At 43.3% G+C, this 25,386-nt stretch overlaps 1 protein-coding gene across 2 annotated transcripts; it reads right to left on the reverse strand.

The window, feature by feature from the left end:
• Positions 1–239: 239 nt before the first annotated feature.
• Positions 240–25,134, reverse strand: LOC311051027 (TRPM8 channel-associated factor homolog). 2 transcript variants are annotated; one of them, XM_084065379.1, is made up of 19 exons: positions 25,043–25,134; positions 23,428–23,536; positions 22,253–22,492; positions 18,993–19,203; positions 17,373–17,470; positions 15,782–16,001; positions 14,972–15,147; positions 14,402–14,523; positions 12,601–12,682; positions 11,419–11,593; positions 8,626–8,673; positions 7,278–7,452; positions 6,560–6,654; positions 5,599–5,697; positions 4,502–4,613; positions 3,361–3,597; positions 2,466–2,692; positions 2,135–2,248; positions 240–1,006 (listed from the first exon to the last, which is right to left on the reverse strand). In XM_084065379.1, exons 2-19 carry the CDS (start codon positions 23,511–23,513, stop codon positions 773–775), a joined length of 2,751 nt encoding a protein of 916 aa, XP_083921505.1. In that variant the 5' UTR covers positions 23,514–23,536; positions 25,043–25,134; the 3' UTR covers positions 240–772. The 2 variants fall into 2 exon arrangements, with proteins under 2 accessions (XP_083921505.1, XP_083921506.1); XM_084065380.1 differs by having other exon boundaries at positions 23,428–23,489; positions 25,043–25,080.
• Positions 25,135–25,386: the final 252 nt, after the last annotated feature.

Raw genomic sequence — 25,386 nt, forward strand, 5'->3', positions numbered from 1 at the left:
GATTTATGCATGGTCCAGACTTTCCAAGATAAGCATTCTAACTACCAATCCCTACTGAGAATCATAAAAAACCTTGGGTACAGATGCAGATTCTCTGTACTCATATTTGAAAGCCTGGGCCATGTATATAAGCTGACCATGAGTGTCCACATAAAAACATAATTTTAACATTTCTGTAAACTTTTTTGAAAAAAGAAATCGTCCAAACAAGTTCAAACTTGATACTCCATTTCGTTGTGTCCCCAGCGACACACCTGCCAAATGTCGACTTCATACAGTGTTCGTTTTTCAAGATATATAATTGTATTATGTAATAATAGTGTGGATGGCGGCCATTTTTAATTAAAATCATTTCCCTACATGCAATTCCTTGCGACTTTTTCCCTCTCATTCAGGACATATTTAGGACACACAATCAGTTGAGTTTGTTTTTGTTGCAATTAGTGGGAGGTCAAGTGACATTATTACTCAACTAGTAGCCACGCCCCTCCTACAGCATAACCTACTTCATCATCAATTACCAAAACGCATATCATGGTAATTGAAAGAAGACTTTAAACTAGCGACTGGAAGCATAAAGTATTCATGAAAATGTTTATTAAGGTCATAAAATCAAGTGTAAAGTTGGTCAAAAACCCATCCGCTTGCATAGAGCGTTATTTCTTCCGGCACCAGCAGGGGTAAAACAGCTAAACTATACAGGCCATTCATATGAACTTTTACTTCCTATATAGACTCAATTTCAAAGGCGGATACTGGGCCCTTGGTTGTACTAGACCATGGGGTGGTCGCTCCAGGCGGGCAGGTTGGACAGCTTCTGCTCAGTGGCGGCCCCTATGGGCCAGCCCCAGGCCCTGAAGAAGCCACACAGGTTGCGCTCCACAGCCAGGGAAAAGGTCTGGACGAACACGTTCATCTTGCCCTCGTTGTCCTGGGGAACGTCGCTCATGGTGTGGTACTCAGCAAACATCTTCTTAAAGGAGGCCCAGCCAAACTGCTCCTGGAGCTACACAGAGGAGAGAGGGGGGGGGGGGGGGGGTGATGTACTCACCTACTTTTTGGGCGGTGTAACCGCCCCTATAAGTGAGGTTGGGACATCGACATTTGCTGCACCGTGATTGGCCACCATTGTACACCCCTAATCCTGCACCGTGATTGGCCACCCATTGTACACCCCTAACCCCTACACATTCAATGTAAATCTATACTTTTCTTCAAGTGAGCTTCCATCACTGTGATGACCACTAGCTGCACTGTGATTGGCTGACTCTATTGGCTGACTCTATTTAGCACTGTGATTGGCTAGCGAGACACATAGGACTATGCACTTAACAAAAAACACATTCATGTTTGTTTTTTTTAAGTGAGTCATGGGTCTGTGATGACCACCACACCGCCCACTTCACACTGGGTGTGATTTTTTACTTTACTTCAGTATTTACAGTTTTCAGTGTTTTTGCCAGACCCGAAGGGTCCAAGAGGTTCTTGAATGGCCTATTTCGTCCATACATGGTATGTCCGTTTGTCCTTAGGTTTGGCTGGGACCTAAGGACAAACGGACGGGTCCCAGCCAAACCTAAGGACAAACGGACATACCATGTATGAACCTTATGACACCACTATTATGTCACAAGTACAAATACAGATGGTATATATACTGTATACTGTAAGACACAAAGGGTTAGGCATAGACACAAGCTGACACGTCATGTGAAGTCTGACTTAGCCTGGGTCTGGCAGAACCAGGTCTCCTGGTCTTGTTTACTTCTACTCCACTACATCTCAGAGGTGAATATTGTACTTTTACACCACTGCATTTATTTGACAACTTTAGTTACTAGTTACTTTGCAGATATACATTATTATATTATAAAACATACTACGAGATACGGGATTAATGGACTGTGACATCAAAGTCCACGGGCAAATCACAGCATCTTTCTGAGCCTAATTATTCAGAAAACTCCAGAACACAGAAAATCCACTGAATGTTCAAAGTTCAGTTTGTTTCCCTGTAATTGAGGTTGGAATACAAAAAAAAGAAGAAAAAAAATAGAAATTCAATCATGAAAACCTTTAAATAACATACTCTAAAGCATGTCTATATGTCTGTCTGTCTGTCTGTCTGTCTCACCTGCATGTATGTCTCCAGAGCGACCCACAGGTGCCAGTCGTTGAGCTTCCTCCCTCCCTTAACGTAGGACTCGATCCTCTCCTTCCGCTTCTCCTTGGTCATTTCAGGGTGTGCCTGTACGGTGCATGTTTTATTTGATTATTGTTGTATATTATAATTATATAATTGTATTCACCACACAGTAGACACATCACAACAAGGTTAGAAGTGATCAGTGCTGCAACAATTGATTATTTTCTTGTGCAAGAATAGTGAAAATAGACAGTCTGAAATTGAGTTCGGTTAAAAGCGGCTAGCTAGCTAACGTAACGTGGCGTTTTTTTCCCCCCACCTTTTCCCTGCGGATGCCCAGCACCTCTTCGTGCACGTACACGGACCACAGGTTGCACGTGCACTCCGTGGTGTGCGGGGGGAACTCCCAGCATGCTCTCTGCTGGTTGTGGCCCAACTCGTGGATGGGGCCCCACAGGCCCTGGCGTCGCAGGGTCTCCGCGTCGTTGACCACCTCGGCTGCGGAGACGGAGTGCATCATGATGGGGTAGCCAGCGTGCATCCAGCCTGCAATGGAACAAGGTTATTATAGTTAAAGAGCTGGTGCCATGGTTTTGCACTTGTTGTCTGTTTTTCATGTGTCTATGAGGTTGATAGAACTTCATTAAGCCCCCTGGTGGTGTTTTTATGGTGTTTTATGTCTTCTCTGACTATTTTGAGTTTCTACCTGGAGGCTGAAACCTTGAGGGTCAAACATGCCAATAGAAAAACAGGTTGGACGTAGCGCGTAGAAGGAACATGTTATTCCAACCAGTTCCTTTCCACTCCATCAGACCCCCCCGGCTGTCATGGGGGAGGCGGTATAGAGACCAGGATTACTACGCGTTTTTGTGAGGGTATTACCTACGCTAGGAGACACGGGGAGAACGTGCAAACTCCACACCCTTTCGCCAACCCCACGTAGGGTATGGGCGCTGATGACGCGAAGGAGAAAACACGCCCCCAGCGCCCACAGCTTCCCCCCAAGACATCAATTTGAAAACAAAAATCTGGTGGAGGTTCATCCTCCGGCCTACTGAGAGTGTGTGCAAAGATCCACTCCAATCGGTCCAGCAGGTGCCCGATATTAGCTGTTCACAGACAGACAGACAGACAGACAGACAGACAGACAGACAGACAGACAGACAGAGATAATCGTGAGTAAATGCTCTTCCTCATCGTCCACTATAACTGACCAGCAGAGATCTGCACGTCGGCCACAAAGCGCTCTTTGCGAGGGAGCTTGTGTGGGATGGCGGCCAGGTCGGCCACGCCCCTCATGATGTCATCCCAGAGCGCCGCCAGTTCGTCGGGACGCTCCAGCTTACGGACGATGTCCGACGACACGGTCAGGACGATGTTTTCAAACTCTAGCTCCGCCCAGGGGGCGGGGGCTGTGCGCAGCGACGACCAATCAACCAGGGTTGTCACACCTGGTGGAGAAGAAGAGGCATTTTTATTCACAATTCAATGAGGGTGTTTAAAGGGATAGTTCACCCCCAAAATGACTTTTTTTCTATGGATTAGTCACCCCATGGAGACTTGAATTCATGGAGATTTTTTTTTGTTTTTGTTGCATTCCTAAGCCAATGATTTGATGACCGGCAGCGGTTCCGGTAGGAGACATAAAGAGTCACCTTTGTGTCTCGTACAGAAACCGTTGCCTACCGGTTCGCTGGTCATCAAAGTATTGTCAAACTTATCCATGAATTCAAGTCTCCACGGGGTGACTGATCCATAGAAAAACTTTTTTTGGGGGGGTGAACTATCCCTTTAACCCAGTAAGACCGGCAAAGCATCTGTCATTTTAGAATTTAACCACTTTAAGCATTATCTTATTCTTTGGCTATTCAAAAATAGCCGTGGGGAGAAGCATATTCATTAAAAAGTTTGAGAAACCACAGCATGTTCTGTATCATAACATAACACAACATAAAAGTAAGATTATAAAAAATTATGAATTCCAGACGTTTACTTGTAACAAGAGTGTTTTTGCATTGCAGTATTGATACTTTTACTGAAGTAAAAAAAAAAAAAATAGTACTTTTTCCACCACTGATCAACACCTGTAGTTTCTATGGGGGCAGTGGTGGACATTTACGTGAGTACTGAGTGCATAGTTTTGTACTTTACTTGAGTATTTACGTTTGTATTTTTTTGGATGCTTTTGACTTTGACTACACACACGCGCGCGCGCACACGCGCACGCACGCACGCACGCACGCACGCACGCACGCACGCACGCACGCACGCACGCACGCGCACGCACACACACACACACACACACACACACACACACACACACACACACACACACACACACACACACACACTCACCAGACTTGTAGTACGGCGCCAGCACGGCTTCTTGCACAAATAGCTCCGCCCCTTGGACCTGTGTGTTGGGCGGAGCCACCAGGTAGATAAGCCCGCCCCACAGGTTCCACACCTGTTGATTTAATCAATTACATGTATACAAAAAAATGCGTTCAAAAATGTTCAAAACTAGAGCAGAAATAGAGTAAATCAGCCCGGCGATTCTGACAGGTATGTGCCTCTGTGTCGTTTGTGATATGGAGTTACATCTGTGTTTAGAGAAAATGTATATTTACCGATGCACACACTTGGAGATCGTCTATTTGTTTTTGTTGCAGGACACCATTGTGTGACAAAGTATAAAATAGTGCTTTGATTAATCTTAAAACCAGTGGCGTCGTTAGGGGTGGGCTTCGGTGGCTATAGCCACCAATGTTTTATCCAAAGAAAAAAGTTAAAAAAATAAAAAAATGTACAGTTTTTTTTTTTTTTTTAAATTATATATCTATCACCCTAACCTAACCCTACCGCTAACCCTAAAACCGAAATAAAGTAACATAAAACGGGGAAAAAAGCACCCAAATCCGCAAAATCCGCGGAAAAAAACGCGCGCGCGCAGGAGGAGGGGCACATGCACGCGCGCGCAGCGCGCGTGCATGTGCCCGTTGCCTGCGGGGCTAAGCCCCCGACCTAGTAGAGACCTAGCGACGCGTCTGCTTAAAACTAATCAATGGAATAATATAGTCTTGCGTGGCCAGGTCTTACAGTCTGGGACTCGGAAGCTCTGATCATGATTAAAATATAAAGCGGATGTGAAGCCTCCTCCCCACTTCCGTTTCGTCTTTACAGTCGTGCAAATGTATCCCAATATAAATCAAAATCATCTAAGTTTATTCAGCTTGCTGTTTAGCAGAAATGGAAATAAAAATATTAAATGTAAAGATATTTTAAATTATATTTTTGTGAACGGAAGTGCCAGTTTCCTCTCTTGGATTTGGGGAGTTGTAGTTCCAGACTCTGTATAGCATTTGGAGATTGTGGAATAGTTGTATGGCTACGTGAGACTAATAGAATAATACAAAATAATAATGGATGGTTCCAGCCCTACACACACACACCTGCATCATCGCCATGGTAACAGGGAAACGCTGGTGGACGCGTGACGCCCTCTTCAGCTCGTCTTTCTCCAGACGGTCCGTCTGACAGCCGATCAGCACCTTGATGGAACACAGTGAAGGAAGAGACGTTTTACTTAAAGGAACAATTCACCCATTGTCAACCTTATCTTCTTAGAATTGGTCCTCGCTAATGCTCATTACGTCATGGGATGGGCTAACACACCATGCAACCACTAGGGGTGGCAGTGGCTCAGGGGTAGAGTGGCCGGTAAAGCGGCTCCAGTTCGATCCCGGGCTCCCCCAGAGTTAGTGTCTTAGTGTCCTTGAGCAAGATGCTGAACCCCTAATTGCTCCTGATGAGCAGGTTGGTGCCTTGCATGGTTTACTCCGCCATCGGTGTATGAATGTGTGCGTGAATGTAATGCAAATTCTATGTAAAGCGCTTTGGATAAAAGCGATATATTTATGCACCATTTACCACTATTTTGAGCTGGAGCACGCGCAAGCAGAGGCATAGATTTAAATCAACCATAAATTCACACCTCAACAAAGTTAACAAAGGCTGGCGACTACCGGTTGTCACACCAGCATGAATTAACATAGGATTAACATAGGAATGAGCCTAGATGCATATCAATTGTCCATTGTGTGACTTGTAGTGTAGGTGTTAAGCGACGTACACGCGACGTCATTAAAATAGAGTGCAACCACTTTCCAAATCACCAATGCAACACTGCCGATGACACTCAACTGTCGTCGTCCCCCACCCCCCCCGCTACTCAGGTGGAAGACAATGGCATCGATGCCTTGTATAAGATGGCATTTTGGCATGAGTGTCTGACTGTGGCGAGTGACACTCACCACAGACACTGGTGAATAAACATGTAGATATAGTTATAATAAGGAACGGTTATTCAGACCGATATAGCAGTGAAAGATGATATCATAAAGTATGGCATACCTGCCACCCCTTGTTGACAATCTGTGACGGCAACACTATGTAGGTCTTCATGCCAGGGGAGAGATAGAGTCCTGTACTGATCCACTCCTCTTTTCCTAAAGCACACACACACACACACACACACACACACACACACACACACACACACACACACACACACCAGATGTTACAGCTAATCTACAGAAGAAATGTGATTCTATGTTAAACTAGATTTCCAGGTCTTCAAATCAAATCAAAAAATTGTTTTGGTGCCGGGCCACATGGGGCTCCTGGCTGTGGCCCCTGGTGTAAATATTCTCAAGGACGACCCCTGATCAGTGTTTGTAGCATGGATCGGAACAACAGTGTGACTGTGGCACCCGGGGGCCCCTATATCGTGGCCCCTGTGGGCCACATGTGGCCCCTGGTGTGACTATTCTCAAGGACGACCCCAGAACAGTGTTTGTGCCAAGTTTGGTGGCACAAACTTCGGATCGGAGCAACGGTGCGAACTCGTAAGTTACGCTATGTTACGGATACGGGTAAGTTACGGATGTTACGCTTGTAATCACGGTCGGCGGTTGGTCCGCACGCCCACCCTCCAGGGCAGGTAATGTTAACTCATTCACTCCCAAGGACGGCTTTTACAACTTTTTTCCCAAAAGGCCCACACTGCCACAGACGATTTTGAGGACAGTTTTTTTATTCCAAAAATATATAGGATGTTATATTGTAAAACCTTCAGTGTTGACGTCCAGGTTGACCTTGTGGTTGGAGACAACAGGCAGGCCAGGGTTGTCCTTGATGAGGTAAGGCAGGAGAACGTCTGGGTCTGAACACACCGTGTACACCTCTGAACCCAGGGTGAGGAGCAGGTGGTCCGTGGGGGTCCTCACAGGACAGTCCTCACCCACCTCATAGAAGAACAGAGGAAGCACAAGTGAGTTGTTAACCGCATATATACATGAATAAGGCCACGTTTAGACGACAACGGTCTCTAGAGAGAATGGCGAAGTCCCGTTGCGTTCTCACTTATTATTTTAGTTTAGACAGAGGCGCAACAGTGATTGAAAACGCAGGAAATGTACTTAAAACTTCTGGTGATTAGTAGTTTTCGTTCCCTACCTATGTTGAATACACTTATTGTAAGTCGCTTTGGATAAAAGCGTCTGCTAAATGACTGTAATGTAATGTAATGTAAAAACGCTGTAGTGTGCATGCCAGGTGGCTAGGTGGCGGTGTGACGCACTGCCAGATAGAACGGTCGCGCATGCGTATTAAACACTCCCGTTCTACCTCCTGTCACAGCTGATTTGTTTACATGCATGGGTTGCCATGTCTGCTTAAAGTTATTATATGCAACTTTGGGCTTGTTTTTCCCGTAAAGTTTCTTGTAAATATTGGTGGTTGCGATTTTTTGGGCTTCTTTTTAAAGTGTTGTTGATTTTTCGATGTTTGGTTTTATTATCGTTTAAACAGTCCTCAAACATGTGCAATTATTGTATTTCTCCGCAGACCCCCATCTGAATTAAAGAATATATATATATATATTCCAAATATTATTTCACTATTTCTTTTCATGATCTTTTTGAAAATAGCAGATCTACAAGATCTACGTCGGTCGCGAATGCGACGCGTTGTGAGCTGGTTTAAAGTGCTCATGTAGCCTATATAGTCGCTTATTTTGGGCTTGTTTTCATAGAACCGGCTGCTTATTTCTCTCACAAAATCTGGCAACAGCACCATGACTTGACACGTTTAGCCAGTTTCCTCCGTTGTAACCGTTTACATGGAGACGGGACGCGGAGCGTTTTCAAAGATTTCCACTCTGGAAGGTGGCGTGTACCGATAGGCACAAAATGGTAAATCAGGTTGTGGAGACTGCTCTGCTTCCGGGTTGCAACCCGTGTTATTTCACTGTGGGATTAGCGACTCATATGCACAGCTTTTCAGGTTTTCTAGTCTAGTCGTCTATACAGTGTTCTGTGAGATCAGGCTGAGTGACCATATCCTACAGTAGATCCCCTGCTTTTAAAAAAAGCCGAAAGGGATCAAAAACAAACTAATACAAATCATTCCCAGCCCACCTGCGGCATGCCCGACTTCTTCAGCACATCTGTGAGGGTGGACAGCACCTGCATAGGATAATAATAACATGAATAATAACAATAACAATAATAACTAGAAAAAGTGCTCCTCGGAGCACAACTCTCCGCTGTTGGGAATGTTGGGAATGTTCTATCTGTATAAGTGTCCTATCCGTCCTGTCTGTATAAGTGTCCTATCCCTCCTGTCTGTATAAGTGTCCTATCCGTCCTGTCTGTATAAGTGTCCTATCCCTCCTGTCTGTATAAGTGTCCTATCCGTCCTGTCTATGTAAGTGTCCTATCCGTCCTGTCTGTGTAAGTGTCCTATCCGTCCTGTCTGTGTAAGTGTCCTATCCAATTGTTACAGTATCCGCCATTTCTCAACCATTTCGTGATTGTTCCTGTCTTACCTCACTCTTACCAGACTTGTGTTGGGAATGTTGGGAATGTTCTAATTCTTATGTTCTAACTGTCCTATCCATCCTGTCTGTATAAGTGTCCGATCCGTCCTGTCTGTATAAGTGTCCTATCCGTCTTGTCTGTATAAGTGTCCTATCCGTCCTGTCTATGTAAGTGTCCTATCCCTCCTGTCTGTGTAAGTGTCCTATCCCTCCTGTCTGTATAAGTGTCCTATCCGTCCTGTCTGTATACTGTAAGTGTCCTATCCGTCCTGTCTGTATACTGTAAGTGTCCTATCCGTCCTGTCTGTGTAAGTGTCATATCCCTCCTGTCTATGTAAGTGTCCTATCCGTCCTGTCTGTGTAAGTGTTCTATCCGTCCTGTCTGTATAAGTGTCCTATCCGTCCTGTCTGTATAAGTGTCCTATCCGTCCTGTCTGTATAAGTGTCCTATCCGTCCTGTCTGTATAAGTGTCCTATCCGTCCTGTCTGTATAAGTGTCCTATCCGTCCTGTCTGTGTACTGTAAGTGCCCTATCCGTCTGTGTAAGTGTCATATCCCTCCTGTCTATATAAGTGTCCTATCTGTCCTATCTGCCAATTATGTATCAGCCATGCAGCCATTTCGTGATGGTTCCTGTCTTACCTCACTTTGACAGTGGCAAAGACACTGTCAAAGTGACGCCATGTATTTATACAGTATTTCACCGTATTGTCAGTGTTGGGATAGTTACTAAAACATAGTAATATGTTACTTATTACATATTACTTGTTTAAAAAGTAATGTAGTTACTTTACTTATTACTCCCTGCCAAAAGTACCTAGTTACTTATTACTTTAGTTACTTTTTTTTTCTCGCCCCCAGTAATTTGCATCCTTTCTCCCCAAAAGTCTAACTTTGCATTTTCAACATTAGCAGTTGTTTTTTTTCTCTTTTCTGCAGCCTACATTGTAAAATCCTCATTGTACACTCATTTGAATTATATTAACACTAAGACTTTTACAGTGTATGAATTCATAACTTACAGACTAAATGAAAACCATTTGACGACTATGAATTGAATACTAAGGACCTCAATGGAAACAAGTATTTTAAATGTATTTAATGTATTTTTTGCCTAATAAAATATTCAAATTCAAACACCTGGGCTCAAACAGATAATGACTCATCATGAGACACAATCTTTGAACAACTTCTGTTGTTTATTAAAGCTCCAAACATAAACTAAACAAACATAGATAAAAACATCTTCATAAACTGCTATATTTCTTTGTAAACAAAATGTATTCTAATAAAATACAAAAATAAAAATGCTCCCATAGCAACACATATCATCGTGTGCTAGGCCTATGTACTAGGTTAAACAAAACAGTTAAACAACAAAACCTCTTCATAAAGTGCTTCATTTCTTTGTAAACAAAATTAATTCTAATAAAATAAAAAGGCTCCCATAGCAACACATATCATCGTGGTTCGTGGGTGTAGGAAATGTAAACTTCAAAACAATCATTCTGACTGACTGATATTTAGTGCATCATTCAGGACACAAAAAAACATATCAGGAAAATAAATCAAAAGTGTGTTCCACTTGACCACTTCATAGCAGCCTACAGCTAGGCCTATGGACTAGGCCTACGGTTAAGTGGGCATTGGACAATATGCTGGTGGACCCACTTACAGCCAGCCTCTCAAAAACCTTTTATTTGACAGCAACCAACTAAACAACAAAACCTCTTCATAAAGTGCTTAATTTCTTTGTAAACAAATGTATTCTAATATATATATATATATATATAGAAAATAGCCGACCTACAAGCTTACGGCGCATCTTCATCGGTTAACAAGTCGCTTATAATAAGCAGACATGGCAACACTGTTTGATCCGGTTTAAGGGCGGCCCGCCCTTCCGCAGCTGATAATAATTCACACAGACATGAGCGCAACGTTTCCGTATCCGCTCTAGACCGGATCAGCAAGCAGCCTGCATAGCAACTCGATCCCAACCAGTCTACCATTATATCAATGGACCAAAAACAACACAGGATCAAATAAACACACTCAAACCCAGAGTACCACCGAGGCTCGTGAAAAAAAGTAATAAGTTACTTTTTGAAAAAAAGTAAAGGTAATATTATTACTCAAAACGTGAAAGTAATTAGTTACGTTACTAGTTACTGGGAAAAGGTAATAATATTACTTTAAGTTACATATTACTTTAGTTACTTCCCAACACTGCGTATTGTCACGTGTCACGTGAGGCTTGACCAATCGGTGTGTCATATTTAGAAAGTGAAAACAATACTCTCCTGCGGAGAGTAATAATAATAATATGGGTAATGATAATGATGATGATGATAATAATAATCATCATCATTCTTGTGGGGGTGGACACCACCTGCGTGTAGGAGGAACAGTCGTAAGCCTTCATCTGCAGGTAATGGCCGCAGTCTCCGCCCAGCTTCTTAAGACACGCCTCCTCCTGTTTGGTAAGCTCCTCCCCCTGGGTCACGTGACAGACGAAGCGACGCAGCAGGTGTCTGAAGTGGTAGCTTTGTTTACCGCTACCCTGGCTGGGATCAGAGCATGCTTACTGTTACAGTTCACTATAGTGTATGAAGTGTTTTACGGCTAGCCTGGCTGGGATCAGAGCAGCATGTTTTTTTTTTTATAGTGAACCCATTAACACATTCACTGTATTAATTCATTCTAATAAATTAATTAATTAATTATTCCCGCCATTGCCAGCTTTTGTACCTTATTTTGACGATCCACGGAGACCCACGGAAAGCCACGATGTGGACACGAATGTAAACAAAAGGCTGTCTGGACGGAGGGTCTCTTCTATCCGCCGGAACAAAAACATTTTAAGCGCGACCCTCCCTTCTGCAGTTATCGGCAGTTGAATATGTCTCGTTTTCACCAAAAAAGCAGTCTGGGAGAATAAATCCGAGCTAGCTGTGTTTTTCTAAATCTCAAACACATAGGAGTCGACGGGGTTATATTTTTGGGGGTGACGTCATTTCCGGTTCTATCGTTCTCTCGCAGTCAAGGGATCATTCATGTTGACGAAAAGAGCGCCCTCTAGCGTAAACACTAAAAACAGGATTTAAAAAAAATTGACATAGATCAGATGGCAGGGAATGTGAAGCTGGATTTTTTTCATGAAAGTGTGAAAAATGTTGAATAATTCTAAATTACGAAAAAAAATTGAGAACTACTGTAGAATCGGCCTCAAGTCTTAATGGGTTAAAGGCCTTTTCCTTTTCAAATGATAGTTTCAGGATATCAAACGTGACAACATTGTAGGCGCTGTCAATCACAGAACGATGAGCGACTACGCTGATAGGCTCGTCCATTTGGTGTACGGGCTAGAAACGCCCAGACAAGCCTTCAGGCCAGACTCACTCCTGAAATCAAATGGAAATGAGATTTCCGGAGGGAGGGTTTACCAGGCTAGTGCGGAGTAGCCCTACTCTCTGAGCGATCCCAGATGGATGCTGTATTGTGAACCTGTGAAGTCAATACCGCCCCCCATCTGGCGGAGTCAGGTTACATACAAATACCAATCGCTACTAACCTTGGCTGCGGGGCCTCGTAGCAGCCTGCTTTCAGCATGTCTCCCAGCAGACTGACACCCATCCTGGTCAGGATACGATTACCTGCACCACACAACAACAACATCACAACACGGCTTCAACAAGGACGTAGGAACACTCTTGTTACAAGTACAAGTCTGGTAATAAAAATTTACTTGAGTAAAAGTACTGATCGAAAAAAAAACAGCAAAATGCTCCACTGGCTAAGAGAAACGATCCGCAGATAGTATAAAACAATTAAAAGAACGCTTTTTGAAACGCTTCCGGAAAATACATGCAATGACGGTAGTGACCAGCAGAGGTTGCTAAAAATCGTTATGTTTGGACCTGCATTGTATTACTTTAAAGCTGCAAGCAGCGATGACCGGGCCCTTGACGTTCTGTCCACGGTACAAGCCAGTATGGCAATCAGATGAAAAGTTAGGCTACATAGCTTAAGCGATTACAGCCTGTCCCTATTGGCCGTCTAAGTGCACCTAGCAAGTTTCGGAAGTTTAGCATAGGGGGAACTGGAGTTATGGCTGTTTAATGTGCAGCCCATAGAGCATCGCAGTTCCGCCACTTCCTGGTGCCGGAAGAAAATACTCGATGCATTTTTCCCATTGACTTTTCCAAAAATATTTATATCAATCAATTTAAGCCTAGAATCAAGCTATCCAGGATAGCGGTGAATCATGACCATAAAACCTTTTTTTCTGTGATTTTTTTAAATTTTATATTTAATGATATGATATACTATATTTAATAAATACCCTTTGTTTTGCCGTTTTCAAAAAAGTTTTTTCACAGAATCAAACGTTTTATGGTCATGATTCACCGCTATCCTGGATAGCTTGATTCTAGGCTTAAATTAATTTATATAAATATTTTTGTAAAAGTCAATGGGAAAAATGCATTGAGTATTTACTTCCGGCACCAGGAAGTGGGCGTGAACTGCGATGCTCTATAGGAACACAGAGGGGGCGGGGCTTAAGCAATTTCAGCCTGTCCCTGTTGACCGTCTAAGTAGACCTAAGGAGTTTCGAAGGTTTTCAATAACGGGAACTGGAGTTATGGCTGTTTAAAGCCCGGCCAATAGGAACACAGAGGGGGCAGGGCTTAAGCAATTTCAGCCTGTCCTGTTGGCCGTCTAAGCGTACTTAGGGAGTTTCGTCGGTTTTCGATGCTGGGAACTGGAGTTAGGGCTGTTTAAAGCAGGAATTGTAGATCGGCTATTTTCACTTCCTGTTTGGCGTTGACGCTTTGCCACGGTCACACCGTTTTACGAAAACTCAAGTTTTCTTTTGTGTACACTGAGCGAATTTGAGGCGGATCCGACAATCCGCATAGGAGGAGTTTGTTAAAGTACAACCCGTGAAAATGGCGTAAAATGCACAAAAACTCCACTATAAATTCAAAATGGCCGACTTTTTGTTTGGTTTAGGTCATGACACCAAGAGACTTTTTTTTGTAAATCGGGACATGATACAGGAGTGTACCAATTTGCATGCATGTAGGTGAAACCGTATTAGGGCTTGAAGCATAAACTTTTGTAGGGGGCGTTATTGAGCCATTAGGCCAAGCCCCTTTTTGAGACGATTAAAATACATACTTTTTAGCCACTGGTAATGTGTGTGCAATGTTGCGTACATTTTGGAGTACGTATTGCCCCTCAAAAACGCGATTCATTATCGGGAATAAGAAGAATCATTGCAGTTTCAATAGGGCTTCGCACTACTGTGCAGTGCTCGGGCCCTAATAATAATATTGATAATAATAATAATAATAATTAATCATCTATACCTTCATAGTCAGTCAGAGGGTTCTGTCCAGGGTGTGTGTAAGCCCAGTGCCAGGCCTGGCCTCCGATCAACAGACCTCCTCCTTCTGCCACAAAGTTCTGGATCTCTTCTTTATGCTCATCACTGGTGCATGGCAAAAAAAATAAAATAAAAAATATCTGAAACAGTGAGTCTTGAATATAAAGTTAAGACTTAGTAGAGCATGTTCGGCCAATTGATCTCTATTATCTACAAGTACTATGTCTTTTGAAATATCATATATAAACATAATGCCATTATAAACTACTACAAGTCGCACTGTTTCAGCTGGAAGTGAGATTCCCCATTCCTGTGAATGCAGCAGCCTAGAGAGCGGAGCCAAAAGTACACCGTGCGTATGTCACTGATCACATGACCGCAACAATCAATTCTCCAGGTCTAGGCAACATAGAAGGGGGGGGGGGGCTCTTTTTCTTATTTCCACACAACAGCTCTAAGGTGTATTAAAGACAGTTCAAAATGTTGGTATACCCCTTTAACACGCACAAAACGAACATTTCTAGGATATTCTAATGTTTTTGGGCCATTGCACCTGTACGTGTTGCACACAAACACACTCAGATCCTTCCGGAAGCCCGTCTTCTCACACTGCAGTCCTGATTGGCTGAGCAGAGGACGGGCAAAGTCCATGGCCGGTACGACCCCGACCAGCCCCCGCCGTCCCTTGTCCAACCAATGGAGGGCGTTGTGCAGGAACGGGGCCAGCTCCTGTTAACACATTCATTGCCAGGTATTAATTAATTAATTCATCCACCACTGCTAGCGAGTTTACCTTATTTTGACGATCCACAGAAACATTTTTCAAGAGTCTCTCTTCTTTCCACCAGTAAAAAAAACATTGTAACCGCGATTGTCCGTTCTGTAGTTATCGGCAGTTGAATATAGCTTGGTTTAGACGTATCCAGTTCCATTGGGGGGGGTGATATCCCCCCCACTTCTGGGACGAAGGAAAAAGAAAAAGAAAAAACCTCAGAGGTTTTTCCGGGTGGAAAACGGAACGCTCGTCCTAAAACACACTGCCCCACTTTGTTCGCGGACCAAGGCCGCCGGATTAGACCCGGGGTGAGGGTGTTTTATGGCGACGGTTCTTGTTATCCATTTCTGAATGGAGAGGTTTCCTTTTTGCCACACAACTACACTTCATGGAGCACATTTATTTGTACCGAATTAACCAAATTAAAGTAAGAAAAACCCGAAATAAAAGGCAAAAAAAACACGCACACGTGTCCCCCGTGGTCCTCAAATGCTGTCTGCGTCCTTGCAAAAGACTATGACTGAATTTGAATCAACACTACTACAGTATATATATATATTGTGTTTTTGGTCAAATCCACACTCTCACCTGTCGTCCTAAGTAACTCTCGTGCCCGACCACAATGACCCTGCCCTGCCCATGGTAGCCCCCGGCCAGGAAGGCCCGTCCGTCCTCGGTGGTCCCGATGGGGAAGGCCAGTGGGCCGTGGACCAGGACCTCACTTGGGACGCTTTCTCCCTGGATGTCAAACTGCTGCACGCCCCCCCGGAGGAGGAACCCCAGGTCCTCTTCAAAGTCCTTACCGATCCTGGACAAAAACATGAGGAGACGGTCACCAGTGCAGGAAGAAGAACTCCAATTTTCTTAGGGATTTCTAAGGGATAGTTCACCCCCAAAATGTATTTTTTTCTATAGATTAGTCACCCCATGGAGACTTGAATTCATGGATTGGAGTTTTGTTTTTATCGCATTCCTAAGCCAATAATTTGATGACCGGCAGCGCCGCGGTTCCGGTAGGACACACAAAGAGTCTACCGGAACCGCTGCCTACCGGTCCACTGGTCCTCAAATTATTGGCTAAAGAATGCGACAAAAACAACAAAAATATCCATGAATTCAAATCTGCATGGGGTGACTAATCGATAGAAAACCCACCTTCGATGAACTATAAGTATATAGTAGCAATACCACAATATCAAAATACTCTATTACAATATCCTGTATTCAATGTTACTTGAGTAAAACAACAGCAACAAAACTAAAACTAAAGGATTGTTATCAAAATATACGGACAGTACCAAAGTAAAAGAGGTCATTCTTTTTTTTTTTTTTAAGTATTGAAACGTCCTGGTGCAGGATGCCATCCTCTACGCCAGACTCAACACAAATATAAAACAGTTTTTTTTTTTTTATTGCAATATTCCTATTCACAATACAAAACGCATACTACCCTACAACCAGTGTTAATTGTGACAGCAAATTCAGATTTTCTTAGTTTTAGTCTTTTGAATAACACACCATTTAGTTGGAGTCCTATTTTAGTCATCTGAAATTGTTTAGTCATAAGGCCATTGCACACAGGATGCGATTATTCACACGAAAAAAACGCACCCTCTCTGAGCCAACCTAATAATCGCAATAATCGCATCCTGTGTGCAATGGCCTTTAGTCGACTAAATATCAAAATCTTAGTTGTTTAGTCTTAGTCAACAAAATGAACACTGCCTCACTCACCCTACCCAACAATACATCCGCACCCCCCATAAAATCCTACATATACATGCATTACACACACACACACACACACACACACACACACACACACACACACACACACACACACACACACACACACACACACACACACTTTATATTAAAATCCCTTGATTTACCAATCTATATGAAGTCACAGAACAGCCCTTTTTTTTTTAAATCGTATGAATTCTCATGTGTCCACTTACTAGTGTACATTTTGATTAGGTTTTGAATCAGGTTCCATTAAGTTTTAGTCATATTTTATTCATCTGAAACATTTGACTGTTTAATTGACTGTTTGACTGCTTGATCTGAAACGAGTCTAGTTCAAGTTCTACGTAGCTTCGTTTTTATTGAGTTTTCGTCAGTGAAAAAAGGTAGTCGTCATAGTTTTAGTCGACGAAATCTACGCTGGTCCACTTACGCTACAGCCTTCCAGGATGAGGGTATCTGTGGGTAGACTGGCAGACACTCGGCCTTGGCATGCTGCTCAGAGAAGTAGATTCCTGCCACACTGGACACCTGGATGTGTGGGGGGGGGGCAACAGTCAGTTAAAAGTACAGGTCGGGCTGTCACGATTACAAGTTTAAGTTGACGACTAATTGTCACAGAAAATAATTGCGATTAATTGACTGATTGACTTAATGTTAATTGCGTTGAACACTTGAACATTATGAATAGAAACTTCGTTTCTGTTTGCCTTCTAGGCTTCGTAATAGAAATTTGCACAGGCCAGATACCAAAGATATCTTAAATATACAAAGACATTACTGACATATTTAATCATTTATACTATTAAACAAGACGCATCTCAGGGGCGTCGCGGCCATTCACTGTGCGTACGACGCGACACCCTCACTCTCACAGATCCGTGATTTCATACCCCCCACTTTTTGAAAAAAAAATTAAAAAAAAATGTTTTGATAATAAATCGGTAAAATCAGGCAAAAGTAAGAATTAAATAACTTAACCCTAACCCTAAGACCAGAATAAAGTAACCAAAACACGAAAAAAAACTAACAAAATCCGCCCAAAAAACGTTGCAATTTTTTTGAAAATACAGAATTTGTTTACATTTGACAGTTACAAATGTTTTTCACGCTTTTTCAAAAATAGCAGATCTACAAGCTCATAGCGCGGCACTCGGTGCCGCGCTATGAGCTTGTAGATCTGCTATTTTTGAATAGCGAAAGTGTAAAGTAAAAGTCCATCCCCCCCACCTTCTGAGAGCCTGTGACGTCCCTGCGTCATCTCAAATCCAACGCTTGACTCCCAATGACGTAATATTACGTCATCTGGAGTTGTTTTAATTTTTACGGGTGGCCGCTCTTCGTCAAGATCCCTCGACTCCTCCGAGAGAAGGATATAATACGGAAATGACGTCATAGAAGAAGACAGACTCGTCTTTACACCGAGACGTTAGGCCTACAGGATGTAAACCGAGACGTTACAAGATGTAAACGTTTGTTTGCATCCGCGCTAGGAAAAATAAAATCTGTGGATCGTCAAGATCTGGTCAAAATAAGGTAAAACCGCCGGCAGTGGCGGATGAATTAATTCATTAATACCAGGCAATGAATGTGTTAACCCTTTAAGGGCGGGAAGGGAACGCATGTGTGTCATTTTAAAGATGTCTTTGGCTATTCAAAAATAGCAGATCTGCCATTTTTTTTAAAAATCGTGAACATTTGTGTAATTTTTTTATATACATTTTTAACTCAAATCTTTGCTTCTGGGGGTCCCTGGAACTAAATATTTTTAGATGGGAGGGGGTCTGCGGACAAATACATATTTTGGTGGTCCTTGACGTGAAAAAAGTTTGAAAACCATTGATAATATAGCAACATAAGTAAAACAAATAAAATGAAATAAAAACTTTAGGGAAAAAAAACTGTTTTAGATTTAGAAAACATTTGTAAAATCCCCAGAAGCAAAGATGTATATATATAAAGCGTTCCCGGTCTGAAAGGGTTAATGGCAGTAATCCTGTAAACGTAATCGGTTATAAACTTTTAAAAAGTAACGTTACCCAACAACACTGACCTGGTTGCCTGGGTATGACAGCAGCACGTTGTCCTCAGGGTGCTGTTGCAGCCAGCTCCATGCCTGGCCAGCGATCAGCACTCCCCCACCGGCCTTCATGTACGCTACCAGACCCCTCACGTCTGGACCCACGCAGTAGCCGTCTGTCACGTACACCCCCACATCCAGACCCTCGCTGAACCCCTCCACCACTGTGGTCCGGAAGCTGGAGCTGCTCAAATGGGCCACAACGTTAATCAAACTAATCCTATATTAACCTTTTATCGTTTTTAATCTAGCACTTATGTCTTTATTGTTTAAGTTTTTTCTTATCAAAGTTGGTTCCTTCCTTTCCTTTTGTAAAACGACTTTGGGTACTTAGAAAAGCGCTACATACAGTAAATCTGAGTTGTTATTATTATCTTACTACTATAATTGACAAACGCTCCGAAGTTCGTCCAGGATTCGCAAGCACAAGATCACTCCACATGCCTCCAAGACCCGTCACAGACTGTTGATCAGAGCTATGGCTATGTTTTAGGCATCTTACCCCACCTCCATCAGTGATCAGACTCTCGGCTTGATTGATTTTCTCATTTGCCTATCAGACCCTCAGCCTGATCTGGCAGGTTGCCATAGCAACCAGATACAGGAAGTTTGACCTCTTTTGACCTAAAGGAGGGCTTTCTATTTGACAGCCGGTGGGTCGTGAGGTTGGGAGGTTGAGACTAGAGGTCCAAACCTCTAGTCATTATTCACCATGTTGTCATCAGTGTGATGTCATGTTACGGACATCACTGTGAAGTCATAGTACTGGAGTCATTAAGGTGATGTCACAGGACTGACGGGTAACCCTGATAAAGAGATTGTCTTTATCAGTGGTGATCAGAATTGACCATATATGGGAGAACGACAGGCATCGGCCTCACGGATTGGTCAATCCTTCCATGATGTCACTGACTACACCCATATCCAAGTAGTCGCACGCACAACAGACAAACCATTCCTTTACGGAGCGAGACCGACAGAATCCTCTTTAATCCACCTTAGCTGATGTAATGTGACATGTTCCAGTGGACCGTTCATCTCAACCACGCACCGGTGTACCGGTATCACGCTGCTGTTTCCGTGGGAAACGAGCTGTACTCCTTTGGAGCGGACGGCAACGTGAGAGTCGATCATCAGATTGATGTACATATCTTCAACACAGTGTCTTTGCTCTCGACGAGGTTGCCCTCAGTGACAACTGGACGAGAAGAACGTCACATCGAGGTTCCCTCCAGGCGTAAGGGCCACACGGCCGTGCTGATAGAAGATATCATCTACATCTGGGGAGGGCATAGCTACGATTCAAGTAATGCATGTTATAAGTACTGCAACATGGTTTATGCATTTGATGTCGACACTCACAGGTGGTCCAAACCCAGGGTTTCTGGGACGGTTCCAGGGGAGAGGGTCCACCACTCAGCCTGTGTCTTGGAGAAGGTCATGTATATACATGGAGGATGGAACGAGTGGACTGAAAACGCTAATGACGTGCACACGTTGGACACCACCACAATGGTCTGGTCTGAAGTTGACATCAGAGGACCTCCACCACCCGCTTTAGACGGTCACTCTGCCACCTTCATCGGGACAAAGATGTTTGTGTTCGGCGGACGAGACCGCAATGACGATTGCCCTTGCTGCCGGACGTTTGATTCGTCCGACATCAGAGTGTTTGACACAGAGACCAGCTGCTGGCTGAGAACACCTTCTGCACGGCCTCGTCCAGACGAACGCTACGGTCACTCAGCCTTTGCCTACGCCGAGGAGCTGTACATATTCGGTGGCTGCACCTCGAACCTCGAGACCTTCAATGATCTGTGGAAATTCAATCCAGAGACCTTCTCCTGGAAGAACGTTGAGCCCAGGGGGGGAGGCCCGCGTTTAGGGATGTCTTTAATGTGCTGTTGCATGGTGGGAGATCGTATCATCCTCTTCGGAGGTGGTCACCTGTATGTCTTAGACCTAAGTCCTAGTCTAAAGACGCTATGCAAGCTAGCAGTTATTCTGTATGGTCTGGAGCGGTCAGAGCTCCCACACAACATCCGGTGGGAACTGGCTGCCATGAACTACTAACAACGGGAGAAGAATTAGCACGTTCACTGACAGGTATTAACGAATCAACGCATCCGCCACTGCCAGCGTTTCACCTAATGGAGGATCCACGGGGAGCAGCGGAAGCCACGCTGTGGACGCGGATGTAAACAAAGGGTATACGGGGGGGGGGGGGTCACGTCTATCCACCGGAACACCTTTTTTTTAAACCGCGATCGTCCATTTTGTTGTACTCGGCAGTTGAATATGGGTCGTTTTCACCCCAAAACGTAGTCTGGGAGAATACATCCGAGCTAGATGTGTTTTTCTAAATCACTTTTTGTTGTGACGTCATCATTTCTGCTTCTATCATTCTCTTGCAGTCAAGGGATCATTCGTAGGTTAGGGAAGAGCGCCCTCTAGTGCAATTTTATTAAAAGGACGTATATTTAAGCTGGAAGGATTTTATTTTTTGATACTCCACTGCACCCTCTACAGATCTGGTCAATGGATTTTTTTATTGACCAGATTTTTCCATCCGGTGATTTTTTTTTAGCGGCGCTAGCCGCTCTATACCTTTAGGTATAGAGCGTATAGAGCGGATCCTGCTCTATACCTGACTTTGTCCGTGTTCACCGTCAACGCTCTGATTGGTCAGACCCGTCAACGCTCTGATTGGTCAGACCCGTCAACAAAGTGATTGGTCAAGCTTCACGTGACACATAGCTATAAACACATTATAAACACATAATGTGTTTATAGCCATGGAAAAGGTAGTCAAAATGCATCAAAGGCGCCGCTACCTTCACACAGGGTGTGATTTTTTTTGGCCAAAAAGTGTATTTTAGACGTGCGGTGGGGGGCTCAGAGTGTTCCCACTAAGTAGAGTAGGCTTTCAACTCCAAAAAAAGAAGTCTTTGTTTTGGTGAGTAGCAAAAGTGTATTTTTTTTTCTTTTTACTAAAGACGAGAGGCTGCACAGCCTGAGGTGCGTGCGCAAAGGCTTGAAAGTCCCATAGCGTGAAGGAGAACTCCTTCCAACGCTATGGACCAGAGCTAGTTCTCAGCAATGTTCTCTCTAATGTTTCATGTTAAATGCACTTAATTACTTTACACCACTGCCTGTTACAGGGTACGTTGGACTCTCAATTAACTGAAAAAGGGGAATCAACAGAATAATAATCAGCCCCTATTATACCGTACCTGCTCAGGTTGTCAGCCACGGCCTTAGACTTGCGGTGGACCCCCACAGAGAGGTTGTCGGTTCCATCCCCTCGCAGCCAGCCCAGGGCGTTCTCCACCAGGGCGGGGAAGGCGTCCAAGTAGCTCTCGTGGCCCAGGACCACGATGCGTCCGCGGCCGTACGCGGAGGCGGCCATCAGCACCTGACCGCTGGTGTTCATGGCCAGAGGGAAGGAGTGGTCGCCGGTCAGCACCAGCTTGCTGGGAACAAGACAATAAGGGTGTTGTAGTTAACTGAAAGTAACAGTAGATTAGTGTGGTCCAGCAATGTTTGGAATTCGCCAATCAGGCTGTATTGTGAAAAATTGGACGGATCGGACGGATCTGTGTTGATCACTTGACTAAAGAGATAGTATGTAACAATTTGCGTGATGTTTGGACAACATTTGTAGGAGTTCACATTTTTTTGTGTGTAAATATCGGCCACATGGTGGCGCTATAATAGGGCAATGTTGAAATGGTGGCATTTGTTCCTCAACGTAGCTTGAATGTGCGTGCAAAGTTTCACCGCAATCGGACACTGCATTCATGATTTGCGTCATTTTGTTCAAAACGAGCCACAAAAATCAAACAGATCCGTCTTGATCACATGACTAGAGATATTGTGTAACGATTTGCGTGAAATTTGGATAACATCTGGAGTAAACAAAAATGTGTTTGACATAAGTCGGCCTCCTGGTGGTGCTATAAAAGGCAGATGTGAAAAACGCAGGGCAAAGATTTTTCCTTGGCCTCGGAGTGCACATACAATCGGTGCAGTTATAGGTAAAAACACGAATCGGCCTGTTATAGCGCCACCATGAGGCTCATTTGAACATTTTCAAGTGGCATTTCTTCCTCGGCCTAGTGGGAATGTGAATGTGTTCATGATTTGAGGCATGTTGTCCAAAACGGGGCAGAGGTTCTGAATTGGCATCCAGGAAGTGTGTGTGCACAGATTAGCCACACACACACACACAGACACACACACGCCACACACACACGCCAGGCCCCGCGCGCGCGGAGACAACTGAAATAAACTAGCAAACCCACAAGCTAAAAAAAAAAAAACTAACTGAAATGTAAAACAAAAAGTAAAAAAAATAAAAATAAAATGTAACTAATACAAACAAACATGGCAAAAAAACTCTACTAACCTTGGAACACTGGGGCCACAGAGGTCCAGCATCCTCACGCCTCTCATGATGGACATGTAGGCCTGCTCATGGTGAGAGGAGGACATGATGGAGTAACAGTCAGATGATTCTGGAAGTAGAGAGATACGATAAATTAATGACAACATCCGTAAGCATTGCATTACCTTTAAAAAAAAACATCAACATGGATATATGGCACGAAAAAAGCCAAGGCTAAAGTTTTCAAATAATTGTAGTGGAGTAAAAGTACAGAAAATTGGACATACTCAAGTAAAAAATACCTCAACATTGCACTTAATTAGAGTACTTGAGTACATGATGATTGATGATTTTTTTTCTTTATTTTAGTGTCATGCCTCCAAGGAAGCTCAGCCCATATGGACTTACAGGACACTTTTACATCTCATTTGACATAAACATAAACAATGAACCGACATAATAATTAAAAAACAATGAACAAACGAATAACAAACTGAAAAACACTCGTGGCAGATTACATAAATACGACTTAAAATACAACATTGGCCCTGTTACCTCACATCTTAACAGAGGACCGGACATGAACCTATTTGAAAAGATGAGATTGTCTTCTACTCCAGGCACTAGAAACAAAATGTGCCGTCTTAAATACCTCATAATTATAAACAACCACTCCAACTTCTGACCATCATCTTCCCAGAATAGCTCAGGTTTTTGTCTTTGCATTACATCAAATAAAGGAACCCTCAAATCGTCATACAGAGTACAATAAAACATAAAATGGAATTCATTTTTGACATCTTTCAGGTCACATACATTGCATATCCTATTCTCTTCTGGCACACAGCTGAGAACCGACCTACCTCAATAGCGAGAGGCAGGATACCAGCTCTCAGTTGAGCACACAATGACCGCTGGTTTCTGGTTAAAAAGGATTTGACATAGGACTCAGTACCATAACACTGCTCAATATGGACCTATGATCTAAGTTTTGGCTTAGACCATATGTCGTTTGACCATTTCTCTTTGTAATTACAAGATATTTTTTCTTTCAACAGGTTAATGTTACAACAAAGCATATTATGAAAGATATAAGCCAAATCTGCCTCTCTGAGAATAGAGAAAACTTCCTTTATCCAGGGGTCATTGTGATCCTTATCCCAGTTGAAGACCTTTTTTGTTAGCCTACCCTCTAGCAGATTAATGAGACGGTTCCACAACCGTATCACTTCTCCCTTTTGCCTAATCTCCATCGGTTCCCAACCCATACTCCCTGGATTGCAAGAGAAGGGGCAAATGCATGTACCCCAAGGAAACACCTTATGGCTCTATTCTGGATAGAATTGACTTATTTTGAAATCCTTAAAACCCCAAACACCAGCTGCATAAACAAGAATAGGACAAACACATGCATCATAGAGCTGTGAGTATGTGGAATAACCAATATCTTTACAACATTTCATTTTACTAATAATTGACAGCGGAGTCTGTCTGCAGAGTCTGCCAAAATTCCAATTCCAAAATCGTAAGACATAAATTCATCTAGCGTAGTACATTTACTTACTTACTTTACACCACTGATAATCACTATCACGAGCTGAGACAGAAACTGAATGTGTTTTGTTTCGTTTTTTACCTCAATAGAAGTCAGGGATCCAGGTTTTTATTCTGCTGAACAAACCAACAGCTGCTGTCTGAGAGACGAGAATGACAAGAGAGAGAGAGAGAAGCAGTAAATGGGTGAGTGGGCGGTGTGAGTGACACAGACCAATGACAGGACGGTTAGAGACACGTTCTGTCTTGTCTACGGGAAGAAAAGCATTTAAAAGTAGCAATACCACAATGTAGGAGTACGCCACTGCAAGTATCTTTATTCGAAATATCATATTACAAATCATATTACTTTGTAGATTTAGATTATTATCACAAAACATACATTAACCACTTCAGCCCTATACATGCCATTTGAAAATAGCCGAT

Source organism: Gymnoscopelus microlampas (assembly GCF_963454915.1).
Source record: "Gymnoscopelus microlampas genome assembly, chromosome: 8".
Lineage (NCBI taxonomy): Eukaryota > Metazoa > Chordata > Actinopteri > Myctophiformes > Myctophidae > Gymnoscopelus > Gymnoscopelus microlampas.

Bases quoted from the DNA above. Each gene is read 5' to 3' on its own strand.
- LOC311051027 (XM_084065379.1), bottom strand. From the start codon at position 23,513: ATGTCCTCCTCTCACCATGAGCAGGCCTACATGTCCATCATGAGAGGC. The intron at 14,524-14,971 runs GTGCAATGGCCC...GCCATGCACCAG, and splicing joins TTTGTGTGCAACACGTACAG to TGATGAGCATAAAGAAGAGA. The intron at 5,698-6,559 runs GTATGCCATACT...TGTTCCATCAAG, and splicing joins TTGTCAACAAGGGGTGGCAG to GTGCTGATCGGCTGTCAGAC.